This window comes from Cydia splendana, chromosome Z (assembly GCF_910591565.1).
Source record: "Cydia splendana chromosome Z, ilCydSple1.2, whole genome shotgun sequence".
Lineage (NCBI taxonomy): Eukaryota > Metazoa > Arthropoda > Insecta > Lepidoptera > Tortricidae > Cydia > Cydia splendana.
The window spans coordinates 42,140,625-42,155,651 of NC_085987.1; the positions used below are offsets into that span (position 1 = coordinate 42,140,625).

The following is a 15,027-nucleotide window of genomic DNA, read 5'->3' on the forward strand; positions in this document are numbered from 1 at the left end:
TTGTGATAAATTGCTCATTTGCTATATATTTAACTAGGTTTTGTTATAAAATTCAACATGTGTCATCATCCCTATTAAAATAACTAAAACTAAAAATAAAAAATACCTATCAAAATTTGGTGCCCTCGGGAGGGTGCCCAACACGCAGGGGCAGCGTTCCCGCGCTGGATTGCGATTCCAATTCTCTGCGCGAGAAAGCTGCCCGCGCGGGGGTCGCCCATTGCCTCCCTCAGCCGTTTCCCGAGCGCCTTGTGGAGCATCTGTGCGCCTCTGCCCCACGAACCAAGCGTCTCGACGCCAAATGCGGCGAATTCGTATTGAGCGCCGAGACAGCTGTATTTGGCTACCTTTTGACGCTCCCGAGTGTCCGCCGCCGCGCCAGCACGCCTGCTGGTCGATGGGCCGTAGCGTAGGTCGCCGCTAGCGTGTCAGCGCAAGTGGCGTCCCATACCAACGCACGACCCATCTTCCAGGGAATCAATGACATCCCGTCAGGGCGCTTACCGTCGTTCCGCACTATTTGGGGCTCAAGAGCGGCGGGAACGCATAAGTATATTCATAGTAGTAAGGTTATATGTAGTAAGAGGAACATTGGGACAAGAGAAACACTTTTAGGAAATCCTCATAGTTGCTCTTGCCCCGAGCGAACTATACTATGTGTCTCTTACCCAATGTGACCTTATTTTATTTTATTCCTCTCCTAAAATCGGATTTTTTTTGACTTATGCTTTTATATCAATTAGAGATGGGCCGAATATAGAGTTTGCCGAATACGAATATTCGGCCGAATTATTCGGTTTATCAGTATCATTCTAATCAACCATTTAAAACGCTTCAATTACATTAGCAGCTAAATATGAATGGCTTAGGCAATTCCCTAGAAACAAACAGGACAAAAGGCAAAGGACTCGCAAAAAAATGTTCAACATTCTCCAAATAATCAAAAAGTCCTATGGATTGAACATTTTTATTTATTCATTATGAATACCACAAGAACGGTTACAGTTTACCAATTACACTTGCTACTAACATAACATGTCTCATCATGTGTTTTATTGACATCAGGAGGACCTGATAGAAGAGAGTACCTACCTACTTTGAAAAGTCCTGGGGGAGCTTATATTTTACAGTGTGACAACAAGACAAACATATTATAATAGTTGATTGTTAACCAAGGGATGAAATGGTGCCTTTCACCCGAGTTAAACACCCTACTTTTCTAACAGAATGCGAGGAATCCAAGCAAGACAAGACACATTTGCAGAAAGAAATAGACCTGCGGCCATGATTTTTCCTTAGGAAGTTTACTTGCAAACGGAGACTTGGCATGTCTGAAGAAAAATAACCCTTAGCGAAAAACATTTTGACAGCAATATTTATACCAACTGCATTCTGCAAATTTTAATAAACTACAATAATTTTTAAATGAATTGTTCATTAAAGTTTGAAAATCAGCGGGATAGACTGGAAATATTAAATAACAATTGAATGAGTAAAATAGGCAATTTTTATCTTATATTTTATTTGAGATTTTTATATTTGTTTAAAATAACTTTTAAAAAACCCATTTAATGTAGTAAAAACGTTCAAGTGTGGCTATAGGTATAATATTCTGCCTTTGGTCACTTAACGCAAGGTTATAAAAATCGTTTTGGTGTATTCCTTTGGGCATTATGAAATCGATGTAAATATAAAAGAAATAAAAAACACTAAGAGATATTCAATAAAAGAAATCAAAAATAATTTGTTGAACAATTGTGCCTATTCATCATTTTTGATAAAAAAAAAGATCCAATGCCGGATTAGTAAAGTCAAAAAAAAATTACCAATTGTTCCAGGCTGGGAAATAGGACAATATTACATTTATTATCATTACATTTTCCATTTGTTTCCACCTAGTTGCTCATGGGTCAGCGAGGGATACAGAAGAGTACACCACTTTTCAGCACTAGAGCAGAAACATATCACTTTCCGCGCACTTCATAGAACAACAATGACCCACTTTCAGAGCATGAGATATTATGACAAAATATTTGCCGAATATAATGGCACTTTAACAAAATAATTCGGCCGAATACGAACATTGGATAATGTTCCGAATAATTACGAAATTCGGCACATCTCTAATATCAATTTCTAAAAATATAAAAATAGTGATAAAAATCTGAGAATCTCAGGTTTTAGGTATATAGCATTTTCTAATGTCTATTTTTAATTTTTTTTCGTAGTCTTGTAAAAAACGGAATGTGGTAAGTGTATCATTATGATAATAAGCTAAAAATATCCACGTAGGTACCTACCTAATAAAGGATTTGCTCGACTAACTTTCTTTACTTCTCAGGTTAGTGTTAGAATATTTTTGAAGTGAAACACTTCTTTAGCGGCGCTGAGCACTTTTTGTGGTGGGAAAAAAATATATAAACTCGAGACAGCGTAACGCGTAACGCGTAACGCGCTGACGTCATGTGTGACGGACAATGTTATTCACCAAAGAACTTTAGTCATAACGTATCATAACCTCGTAAGGCCCAACGTCCCATTTTTAGGACTGAGAAATGTAGTCCTTCCGGCCCAAGCAACTATATTAATTTATCAATTAGCGGCCCAGAGTCCTAAAATTAGGTCATTCACTTCTGACACGTACTGATCCTAAATCTTTGCGTGTAAAGAAACCTTTATTTCTTAAATATGGCGGAACTGAACGCAGCTATTATGATTACCTGTCAGTTTGACGTTTGACAATCAAATGACAGTCTTTTGGCACGCGGATGTTGGGAAGATGGCGTCCTCGCGAAAACGTTGTAAGTAAATCCGTTTTTTTCACCAGAATCTTAAATTATTTTAACCTAAATTTAATTAAAAATACTTATTTAAGCTTTGTATTATGACGATCACTAAAAATTTTTTTCCGCTATTATTTATTTCGAGCAGGAGATGCGAGTAAATTTCGATGTCCTAAAATTAGGTCGATGGAATGTTATTGCATTAGTACAATATAATTGTTTTGTCATAAATTTGGGACTTCGGGCGTTTATTCCGAGTGTTGCATTGTTACAGGCTTGAGGGATGCAGAATTAGAAAATTATTTAAATCTAAACGAATCCGACTTAGAAATAAGTGATTACGATGATGACATATTTGATGCGGATTTTCAACCCCCGAGACGTGATCAGCCTTCTTACTCCTCAACATCTTCGTCATCTGAAGATGAAAATGAACTAGTTCCTCCAGAGACCCAGATGGTTACTGCTTCGGTTGGAAATAAAAATGTCACGCCTGCAGAATCTCACATTTCACGCCGTTCTCGTGGAAATTCAAGGACTCGAATTTCTTTTTTATGATGTTTAATTGTTTATATAAGTAATGTGAGAAACTTGATCTCATCCTTAATAAAGACTAAAGTGCAATTGTTAAACAAAGTTGAGGCTGATGTGATAATATTTTAGAAGAAAGTGCTTTTTGTTGATGTTTAGAATAAGTACATAAGTTTAGATTTTTTGTACAACTGTAATGTACTACCTACATAAATAAAAATAATTATGAAATATGTATGTTCGTTTTTATTTAATGATTCACAGCTATTTCATTGGTTTATTGCAAATGTAGTGACTAGATAAAATAACAAATATTCACAAAATATAATCCCAGTGACCTAAAAATAGGACATTTTTTTTTCGAGAAATTTTAAATTAATTTTATTCATAATACTTACATTTACAGTACTTAATAAGACTTCAGCTAAAAATATGCCAATTTCAGATTTTATAGCAAGTAGAAGGTCTGGGCCGCTAGTATAAGTACCTAAAATTAGGCCGTTGGGTAGATATGATAAACGTCCTAAAAATAGCTTGGGCCTTACGAGGATAATCTGGTCAATTATTTCAAACTGGACTTTTATATTAATAATCCAGTGAAATTGTAGAATTTTGTAACGTGGCTCTTCTGCGTCAAATCCGGTAGTTCTGATTTTTTGCAGACTTATTTATGATGTTGGCCCAATTAATAATCCAAGTTTGTGACCTTGAGCGCCGAACGCAACTTTGTCAAAAATCGAAAAACCTGCGAAAAATTCGGTTTTTGTTTAGTTTTGGGCGATTCTAACCCTAAAAGAATAGTTTTTGATAGTACCTTCCTTAGACGTTTTTAAAGAAGACTACATTATACAAAGGGAGGGGAAAGGTCGGATTCCCAGGTCCAATCTTTGCTATATTTCTTCCTACTCTTAGGAGCTAGGGCACGTTATATATCATTTTCATATAATTTAAGGATGAAAACATTATATTCATACTTTTAAAACGCCAAGTTAAGTGTTTTTTTAAAGATTTTTAACTTTTGACTTTGGCCTTAATTACATTTCTATGGAAATCGTCACTCAATCCGCTTCATATTTTTACAAAAAAATGTATGAATGCCTGCTTTGAAGTGATACTTTATAGAATAAGGAAGCCCTAAATTATATGAAAATCATATATAACTTGCCCTAGTTACTAAGAGCAGGAAGAAATATAGCTTAGATTGGACCTGGGGATCCGACCCTTTCCCCTCCCTTTTTGGGGGGTAGGCACGGTACGATATCGTGGCTACCGCACCAAATCAGCTTTGTTTGACCTTAGAAACAATCGTGCCAAGCGGCATCGCCTGAGTCAAAAGTGCATACTCACTGCACTCACTTAGCTTACGAGCTCAATTAAAAAAAAAATCTAAATTTTGAAAGCCTTTATCTCGGAAACTATTCAATCTACAGAGACAGTTCTAATCTCGTATTGTAGCAAATTTAGTCTTCTTTAAAAACGCCTAAGGAAGCTACTATCAAAAACTAGTCCTTTAGGGTTAGAATCGCCCAAAACTAAACAAAAACCGAAATTTTCGCAGGTTTTTCGATTTTTGACAAAGTTGCGTTCGGCGCTCGAGGTCACCAGCTTGGATTATTCATTGGACCAACATCATAAATAAGTCTGCAAAAAATCAGAACTACCGGATTTGACGCAAACGCTAAATGTATAATTTTACTGTATTATAAGCAATAAAGCTCAATGTTCTAATCTTGTAGAGGCTGAAATACATAACTTTATATCACTCCAATATAATTCAATAAAGCTACATCTTGATGAAATCGCTAATAAAAGTGAACTCTAGTACTGGTGAATAAAACTCAAAATATCATGACCAAATATATTTAGATGCGAGGTCTGCAAGGTAGAGTCTGGCTACTGAAATTTTACACAAACGTTTAGCGGGAAATTCAAAAAATCCTGGGCTGGTCACACTTTGTGTTTTAGTTATAGGAATTATAGTTTTGATACTAGAAATTTTTTTTGATTTTCTGTGCACACGTAAGGTACCTAAGGATATAAGTTAAATATACGTTGACGTGCACTCAAAGTCAGTTCGCATAATTTTTACCACTATGTAAAGTACAGTCAACGATAAACACATATGTTAGCACTTTCTCACCATATACCATTGTAACTAGGCAAAAAATGAAATGTAGTGTAAATAAGACCTAGCTCGATAATACCGTAATATTAATCCATCACCAAAAAAAATACATAAGTACTATGCCAAATATGCAAAATGCTAAGTATCAAAATATTTATAAAGCACCAACCTCCTAATTTGTTTACATTCCTTTAGGAGTTGTAAACATTGCAGTTTTTCGTTATACAACGCTACACGTCGACTTCGCACATTGTCGTAATTATTTACGAGCTTAAATAATAGTTTGCGAACCTCACTCAGTATAGACATTATGAATACTATTTAAAATAAACCCGCCCTTATAAACCGCAAACAATTTGAATGAATGACATAAATTGACAACTGACTTTTAGCTTTTTTTTAAATCATAGACAATTGGTGATACAACAACGAAATATCTGTCAACAATTTTTGGCTAGCCAGACTCTAACTTTACAATTTCTATTCGAATTTTAAACAATTAACGCTACTAATTTAAGCTCACTGGCCAGCAATTTCGGAACTAAAGTTTTTCAATAGAAACGAGGATGGGTCAATTATACATAGTGCTGCAGACATTTTGGACTAGTCATTGAGTTTTCACTTCTGTCGGCACTCCCGGAGTGCAACCCGTTGTTTTTTTTTCAATACAACCTTTCCATTTAGCTTAGGTACTAGGAGGCAAGAATGACTAAAAGACCTTTTGAATGAATATCCGACCACGTCACCCCCTTAAAATAAGGTCCCGAATCCCCGGTTACAATTTAAAATCTGCCCATAGCGTTTTGCTATCTCTTTCACACGCATCAGTGTAAGTTAACACTCGGCATCATTCTCTCTCATTGACACGTCGTTCAGTCAACAGTTCGTCACTTCGTTATCTCACTCAATCGTTCACTCCTTACGTTCCAATCCGCGCATCCTAGTTAATTAAATATTCAAATATAGGTCAACAAATATAAACCTATCTTATTCATCCAGTTATTAACTTGACTGTTTTAATTAAGTCTCAATTCTTAATATAAAGAAAGTTTCTTCTAAAATCGACAAAATTGTAAGGAATTTTGGTAACAAAAAAGGAATGTTTCTTAGAAACTTTCTGTGACATTATGGGAAATATGGTGGAAGTTGTTCAGCTTCATGTACTTTACCAGCATACTTACCAATTTTTATAGAAATCTAAGATGTGATCGAAATGTACAAACTTTTTGAAGTGCTCACTTTAGTACCTAAGTAATATAAATAAAAATAAATATTGACTTACAATTCAAACACAGTCTGTATGTATTTCTATTGAAGTCAAAGTCCAGTTGTTTTTCGAATAAATATGTTATATTTGTAAAACCAACACATTCTAATAGAAGATTTTTGGGTTACATCGGGTATTAAACTAATTTATATTATTCATTTAAATTAGGGCTAGACGAGACACGTTGACTTCTTTGAAACAAATGACACCGACCACATGTAGGTATTTATTTGTCAAATTGTATAACCAGCCACCTAAAGCCAGCCGCCAAATGAAGGATACAGGGAACAAACCTCTTCCAATAACCTACACCGATATTTGTTTTGTAGAAACCTCTTTGATACCTACTGAATATTGTCTCTGGTTACCTAGTTATTCATGAAATAAAACTATATTCTAGAAACCGAGATTATATCGCGTATATGATTTAAAATGGGTACTACCTACGTACATTCCGACGTTTCGATCCCTTTACAGCGTTCATGGTCACCCGTTGACCTTGACCATGCATGACCTTAAAGTTGTACTTGAATGTTAGATTTTGGGATTTTCGTATTAATTCCACTCAGAATCATGAGCTCTTTCGATTCTAATACCAGAAAATCCCCAGACCTTCATACATGTTACGTACGTTCATAGGAAGATTGAAAACGTAACAAAATGGAACAAAAAATGGGAACATTTTTTTCCTCAGTAGAGATGGAAAAGGCTCGTAACACAAAAGTAAGTAACGGGTACAACTTTGAAATATTTGAATAGAAATGCCCTTTTTGCATTTTTTTCTAAGTACCTAATATATTCATTTAAATAACTACTTACATATGATTTGAAATTAACAATGAACCCTATGTTCAGACAAATACATATTAACAATTTTACACGTACAAATAAATAATACATAAGACGTACCTGTTGTTGCTAAGCCGCCTCGTGAAGTTGGAAGCCGGCTTCAATGGTAGTCGGGGCAGGGGCCCCCGCTCTTGCTGATGTACTTATGTAGGTATTCAATGTTCCGAAGAAATGACCAATGTCCTGAAGCTTAATATCACAAACACAGCGCAAGCACACTCTTCTAAATTAAGTATATTCACAATAAAACATTTTTTATCAGACCGCCATTACAAAACATGCCGTTCGTCGTGTGTTTCTTGTTGCGATAGTTTCCCTTTTCTGCCACGGAGGAAGTCAACCGATGGGTGGCGTGACTGTCGCGTGGTTGGAGCGAGCCGGTGCGGGTGCGGTGATTTTCCCGCGCTATATGATTTTGTAGTTATAGGGCGGTTACAGACTAGCGTATCGTCTGCTTGTATATGGTCGTGTCGGCTTTACGAGACTCCAGATCACTCAAGATGTAGTTGGATTTAAAAAGAATCTGTACTGGTGCACCGCTAGTGCAAACATCTCTTTTACATTTAATTTAACTACTAAAATTTCAATTTCATTTCCAGCTTCACTTCTCATACAATGTTTGCTGTGGTCGATAACTTTGTCTCTTTCGTTATTAATTTTCACTGTTGCGTTACTTGCGTTGCATTATCTGCGAGAACAACCACAGAATAAATAATAGTACTACCGGACAGAAAGGACCAAGGCCTGTTCACTTCCTAAGAAAGTTATGTCCCCAAATAATTGCGCATGTATGCGCCTGAAACTTCTATGTGTGCTTTGGCCTCCTAGAAAAAGTTGCCAGTAATCAAAATAAAAACATTTTTCTACAGCAACATTGCTCCCAACTAAGATTTAAATTTTCACGAATTTTTTACATTATTAATCATAAAACGGGACTTAAAACACTTAAAACTTAACTACACGCGATTAAGTTTTATAATGAATATTTGCTTCCAACTGTCTTTATCAATGTTCATAAAATATATGGAGGGTAGGTACGTCTACCCACCATAATAAAAAAATATATTTGCCAATGACTCTGTCCAACTGCTGTGGTTAAAGTTCATAACGAAAATTTTATTTATTAAATCTTTAAATAATAAATACAACGTAGCGGTACTACCACTTAAGACTCTGTAAGTCTGTACCTACATGGATTACAGCAATGCACATAGAAAATGTGCTAAATGCGGAGCAACGGCTGTTGAAGATACATATTTGAGTGAAATTCATAGCTTTAGTGGGTTCAGAAGGAACCGCGTCATAACGCATCTGGAAAGCGTATTAATTAATAGTGAAGAAATGTATGAATACAAGTTGGAAATCTGTGTAAAATGCCGTGTACACACGGCATTTTACAAGTGTAGTGTATCTGTGTGTGTAAAGTGTAATAGGTAGGCATGCCTAAAGTTATTTGTATTATACTGAAAACTATGTGAATGCGCTTTATAAATGTCTATTTTATTATTAAGTTATCAGGGTTTAATTTTCAGTGTATATTTCTATATGTAAAACATTTTTTTAATAAATAAAATAATACAATGTTATAAACATAAATATGCCTTTTATTTAAATCAATTGATAATACCACAAACAAGGGGTAATATTTGCATCTTTCATATATTTCGTGATATGAAGATAACAAATATGTTTAGCAACAGAATTACTACCTACCAATACCCGCCAGGCTAAACCGGTTGTCAACTTTAGTTCCATTGGTACACAACGACGGCGCCACTAGTATAAACGTATAAACGTTTGGGGACATTTTTTTGTATGGAGTTACCGTTCTTCTCCTAGTGAGTATTATATTCTTTGGAAAGGACACTTCCTACAATACCTATTACTGCTTTAATGAAGCAGTATAGGTATTGTACGAAGTATCCATCTACGTTATTGCTACATTATTGTTTATCAAGCTTTAAAATTAACCTAGTGTGCAAAACGTTATATTGGATAAACCATAAACAAGACCAAAGTGCGGGTAGGACGAAAAACTCGCGCAGCTAGATGTTCATGTCCATATTAACAAGTCTTTCTCCGGGACTAAGAGGACAATGTTGTTTAACTATAGGCGGTTACCAAAAAAATGTGTAAATATCGTGAAAGTTTAAATCGGTGTTTTATATATTGGTTCATATAATATTGCTAAGTTGTCATATGAACTACAGTGTTACAAAATTACAGCATTATTTAACAACAAACCAGGTAAGTATTTTCATATACTTGGTCAAGCAGATCTTGTCAGTAGAAAAAGGCGGCAAATTTGAAAAATGTAGACGCGAAGGGATATCGTCTCACAGAAAATTTGAGTTTCGCGCCTTTTCTACTGACAAGATTTGCTTGACCATCTATACTTACATTTTTACGTTGTCACAGAATAAATAATAGTACTACCGTACAGAAAGGAAACTGCCTACAAAACCGAAGTTTGACAGCGGTTCAGGGTCGAATCATGCTATCCCTTTCTAATATATGGCACTATCCCTTTCGGCAATTTAGGGTTGTCAAAAATCAAGTGATTATCTTATCTGTGGTCGTGCACGCAAAAGGAAGTCAAGTGGTGCCAACCCTAATAATTGCTCGGAGCAATGCTGAGCCGAGCGGAGCCGAGTTTGGCCGAAGTCAGGAGTTTCGCACCCCTGACGTTGTGTAGCTGCTGGATTGTTGAGATTTAAAAAAAATCAGAGCATGCCGGCCACAGTTTTGTAGTACGTAACCTATGGATGCTGGCAACTCCAGGCGTGTCTCTGTCTCCTGTACGTTGCCGACCGTTTAAAGAACCTACACGCTCTTTTCTTATTGAACTTCATAAACATACAGTTCCGGCAAAAAATACCATAACGTAAATAATTAACGGCGGCCTAAATTTGAATTGTTATTTAGAGCCTATTGTGTTCCATCATAACAATCAAATTATAATAACTTAATAACCAAAGCCAAACATTTCTATGACTTTACCCAAATATTTTAATCAATCACACAAAGGCGGAAAACATATAATAAATAAATTAAATGATTTCAGTTGATTACAAAACAAAATAAGGTATACACTTTCTAAGTCACCAATATTAATGTATAAGTTGGATTTATTTTATTCAGTAAATAGCTACAAATCTTTACTAGTGTAAGGCATTATATTATAAAAATAAAGAACAGTGTAATAAACATGCCTATTAGCATAAGAAAAAAATTTAATAATAAAACTGATTATTATATTATTTTGACATTCTTTGTACTAGTTATTATACACATAAAATAAAATGTATATAAATATATATTTACAGATTATTAATGAACAACTAGAGGTAAATAACTTTCATCTGTTTATAATAAATGTCTTGTTGTTGTCCTACCTAAGAAAAAAACGACAAATAGTTTACAACTCATGAACTCGCCCTGTTATATTACTAGCGTATATAATCAGTTTATTCTCGTAATACGCAAATTACATGGCGATTAGCCTAGGGCTGCCATCCGGACGGGTTGCCCCGGATTTGTCCTAGTTTAGAGGCCGTCCGGGGGGGGGGGGTTCTAAAAGTGTCCGTTATTGTATGCAAAGTAGGTAAAAACCGTATAAATACACGTCCGGGGAAAAAATGATATTTAACATATGTCCAGGTTTTTTAATCGTCCGAGTTCGGCGAATTTAGAGATGGCAGCCCTAGATTAGCCTAGTCGGAAAGATTGGTTATTATCATTTTGTTTCCAGGAATGCACTGCGTCGAAACAAGTAAATATGTTTTAATTTTCTTAAAATAATGTACTACCTAATCATTATTTTTCTTTTTGTATTTGTTGTACCTAATACTTTGTCTAAAATTTTTAGGAAACTGACAAATATAAGGAAGTAAATATTACCTATATACATTTGTTTATAAATGATGCTATAATCACTTAGTAAAACTGATAGTTTATTATGGAAAGCTTTACATTGGTCGTAGTTTTGTTCACTAATAAATATGCACCATTACTACATAGATCATCGTAAATTCTTTACTAATACCTATATTTATATTGGCTATATTATCAATTTTCAAGGCAGTAATTTTAGAGATAAGCCAGGCATGGTGTAATATGTTTTTATTACGTATCAAGTTTTGTTCTTTTTTACTATTTTATTTAAGAATTATATTAGGATTTTTTTTATTTGTGAATAAGATAAAACAAATACGAGTAGGTATATGATATGTTGTAATTTTATATGATAATTCACAGGAAGCTGCTCAAAAATTGGAGGTACATTTATACGTCACGTTATTAAATGTCAGGTTTTGCACCCCCAATGTCCAGGATTCCAGGAATCCAGGTTTTTTGTTATTAAGTTATTAACAAGGAGTCGAGCAAAAGCGGAGACAACAACCGCACGAACCTCGTAGGTACAGCGCTATGGTTAACGAGCGGGGCCACCATAGTTCTGTTTAATCTTTTCTATAAGAAACAACACTGTCTTTATATGTTATATTATATGTATTATATTATATTATTAACTAATATACTAAATACTACACGGTCATTGAAGTTAATTCCGTTGTGCTTTGTTCACATATTTGCCCTCTGCAAAGCCCCACCCCGTCAGGTAGTTTATTGTAGATATAAAATTTTTATTATATCATTGTATCAAATACCAATAAATTGATTTAATTTAGTACCCAAAAACGAGTTTTAAGTTTTAAGATCAATTTAAAGTTTGTTTTTGTTTGTTTCCAGGAATGTTCTAACGCGAAGGAGGTATGATATGATTAATACACCCGCAATAACACATTTTTGTCATAACACCTTAGGTCATTAGTTTATTATTCCATAATTGTTATACTACCTATTCAGTTTCAAATCACACAAACGTAGGAATCGTCATTTCATAAATTTTCTTAAGTATGAAATATAAGGAAGAGACACTAGAATCAATAATAAATTATACCAAATTTTTAATAGACAACTTAAAGAATTAGTATGTCAGGCTTCTGGTGACCAGAGGGCTGGCCACTATTTCGCCCAGCGTATTAGTATCGCCATACAGCGGGGAAATACGGCCAGCCTTCTACAGTACACTATAACTACATACTTGGAGTGCGGTATAATCCAAGATTTCACATATTTTTGTTAAATATCTCGTTTCCGGGAGAAGTACACTGAATTTTATTAAAAGTACACTAAAGTACACCGAAGGTACAATATGTTTATAAATATTTCGTTCATATTCGCTGAGGTCCACCCGCAATCCTGACGCTCACCACCTTGCCCGTTGAGGGCGATCTGGGACAAATTTTTTATCTACTTATAGATTTTTAAGTTTTATTATGTTTGTTTATTTCTTTCTTTGTTTTTATCAATAAAAATACCTTCGTATTATACTTAAAGAATAAACATATAGAAACACAATATAATCACCACAAAATGATATGTAAAAAAAAAATCTTACGTCAAATGGAAGCAAATAGTAGTATCACCACAAACCACAACAAATATAGCCTCATACCAGTAGCGGCGCGTGAGAATTTTTGCTAGGTAACCCGTAGCAAATAAAAAACACCTACCTAACCTAACCTAACATTAGGTACTTCTTCTGCGCTAGATGTAACCTTGGACGCGAACCGTTGCAGTTAGTGTAGCCCCTAGTAGTATATAATATAACCTTTGCCGTACTTGTCATCACTAATTAATCTCAAAAGATAGCGTGGTAAACGTGTTGACTCATTTAACAAACAATTTATAACACAACAATCAAAATGGGCTACGTAAAAATACCTATTCTTAAAAAACACGAACTGACCTTAAATACACCTGCACTACGAACAATACACAACACTTACTTACACACAAAATACTAGCAAAACTAAATTTCACTGGTTAAGTAAGTTTTAAATATCAATTTATGCACAAAAGTAACTAAATCACATATAATTTTCCAATAACAATTGTTTGTAACCGGGAATGGCGTATGAATGTTGCCATGATATTCATTTTCATCCACGAATTAAAAAAGCTAGATCTCAATCAATCAATCAATTTATTTTGCTATAATAAGGGTTGGTTTACAGGTGTTATTACAATATTTTTATGTACATTCCTTAATTAGCCATAATCTATAGCATGCAAAATATTCACAATTATTTACATATGTACAAATTCAATTGAAACTTTACTAAAATATTAAATAACATTATAAACCCAAATAATATTTTTTCTAACATTACATTAAAATAATTATAATTTACATTAATTTTGCAAAAAATCATTTAATTTATAAAATCTGCGTTCTAAACGCCACTCACGTATTTTTTTATTAAATTGGCCATCGGGCACTTCTTTGAGCTGTTGTGGTATTTTATTGTAAATGTTTACACACATCACCGTACAATTCTTCCTAAATCGGTTTGTTTTTTGTTGTTTGCCCACCACAAGTCGGCTACCGTTTCTTGTGTTCCGTGGATATAAATCACTAGCTGTTTTAAAAAGTGTTCTGTGCTTTCTTACAAATTTAGACACTTCTTCAATATATAAACATGCAAGAGGTAGTATACCCAATTTAACAAATAAAGGTTTACAAGTTTCCAACGGGTTAATTCCACACATAGCACGAATACATCTTTTTTGGGCAACAAAAGCTATCTGAATGTCACCACTATTGTCCCAAAGAATCAAGCCATATCTTAATACAGATTCAACATATCCATAGTAGGCGGCCATAACTGTTTTGTGATCTGTAGTTTTTCTTAATCTACGAAGGATCAAATCTATTTATTTTATTACACACATTATTTATTTGGTCATTCCAATTTAAATTACTGTCAACAAATAATCCTAAAAATGTTGTAATGTCATTTTCTTTTAATTTGTGTCCATTATAAAGTATGTCTAAATGCTGATTAGTATTATTAAAATCAATGAAATTTGTTTTATCTAAGTTAGTCTTTAAGTTGTTACGTTCAAGCCACTCCACTACAATATTTACCGTCTCATTAACCTGTGACTCGTAGTGGTTGATGCCCATCGAAAAATCATTTGTAACTACAATGGATATGTCATCAGCGAATAAGACGCATTTGTAATTAATTTTATCTACGAGGTCATTGATGTATACTAAGAAAAGAAGTGGTCCAAGGATACTTCCTTGTGGTACCCCAAATTTATTGTTTCTAAACATAGATCTATGACACATGCTTTCATTGTTGCTACTAATACTTTTTACTTCCACACATTGTGATCTATTCTTCAGATATGAATCAATCCACTGGAACGCTGGTCCTCTGACACCATAGGATTCAAGCTTACTTAGCAATTTGTCGTGCACTACGAAGTCAAAGGCCTTTGACATGTCAAAGAAAACAGCAGTTGTAAAATTTATATCATCACACTTTGACCCAATCTCGTGTATGAGATTAAACGTTGCTAACGTGGTCGATTTATTTCGCTGGAATCCATTTTGTTCG

At 34.5% G+C, this 15,027-nt stretch overlaps 1 protein-coding gene across 2 annotated transcripts in view; it reads left to right on the forward strand.

Moving 5' to 3' along the window:
- The window catches only part of LOC134804130 (puff II/9-2 protein-like), an 85,576-nt gene that overhangs the window by 31,611 nt on the left and 38,938 nt on the right, over nt 1-15,027 (forward strand). For both annotated transcript variants that reach the window (XM_063777075.1, XM_063777074.1), the window contains 8 exons: nt 2,229-2,249; nt 9,782-9,802; nt 10,620-10,640; nt 10,882-10,902; nt 11,307-11,327; nt 11,424-11,444; nt 11,813-11,833; nt 12,305-12,325. In XM_063777075.1, coding sequence (XP_063633145.1) covers nt 2,229-2,249; nt 9,782-9,802; nt 10,620-10,640; nt 10,882-10,902; nt 11,307-11,327; nt 11,424-11,444; nt 11,813-11,833; nt 12,305-12,325 — 168 coding nt within the window. The remainder of the gene's footprint in view (nt 1-2,228; nt 2,250-9,781; nt 9,803-10,619; nt 10,641-10,881; nt 10,903-11,306; nt 11,328-11,423; nt 11,445-11,812; nt 11,834-12,304; nt 12,326-15,027) is intronic.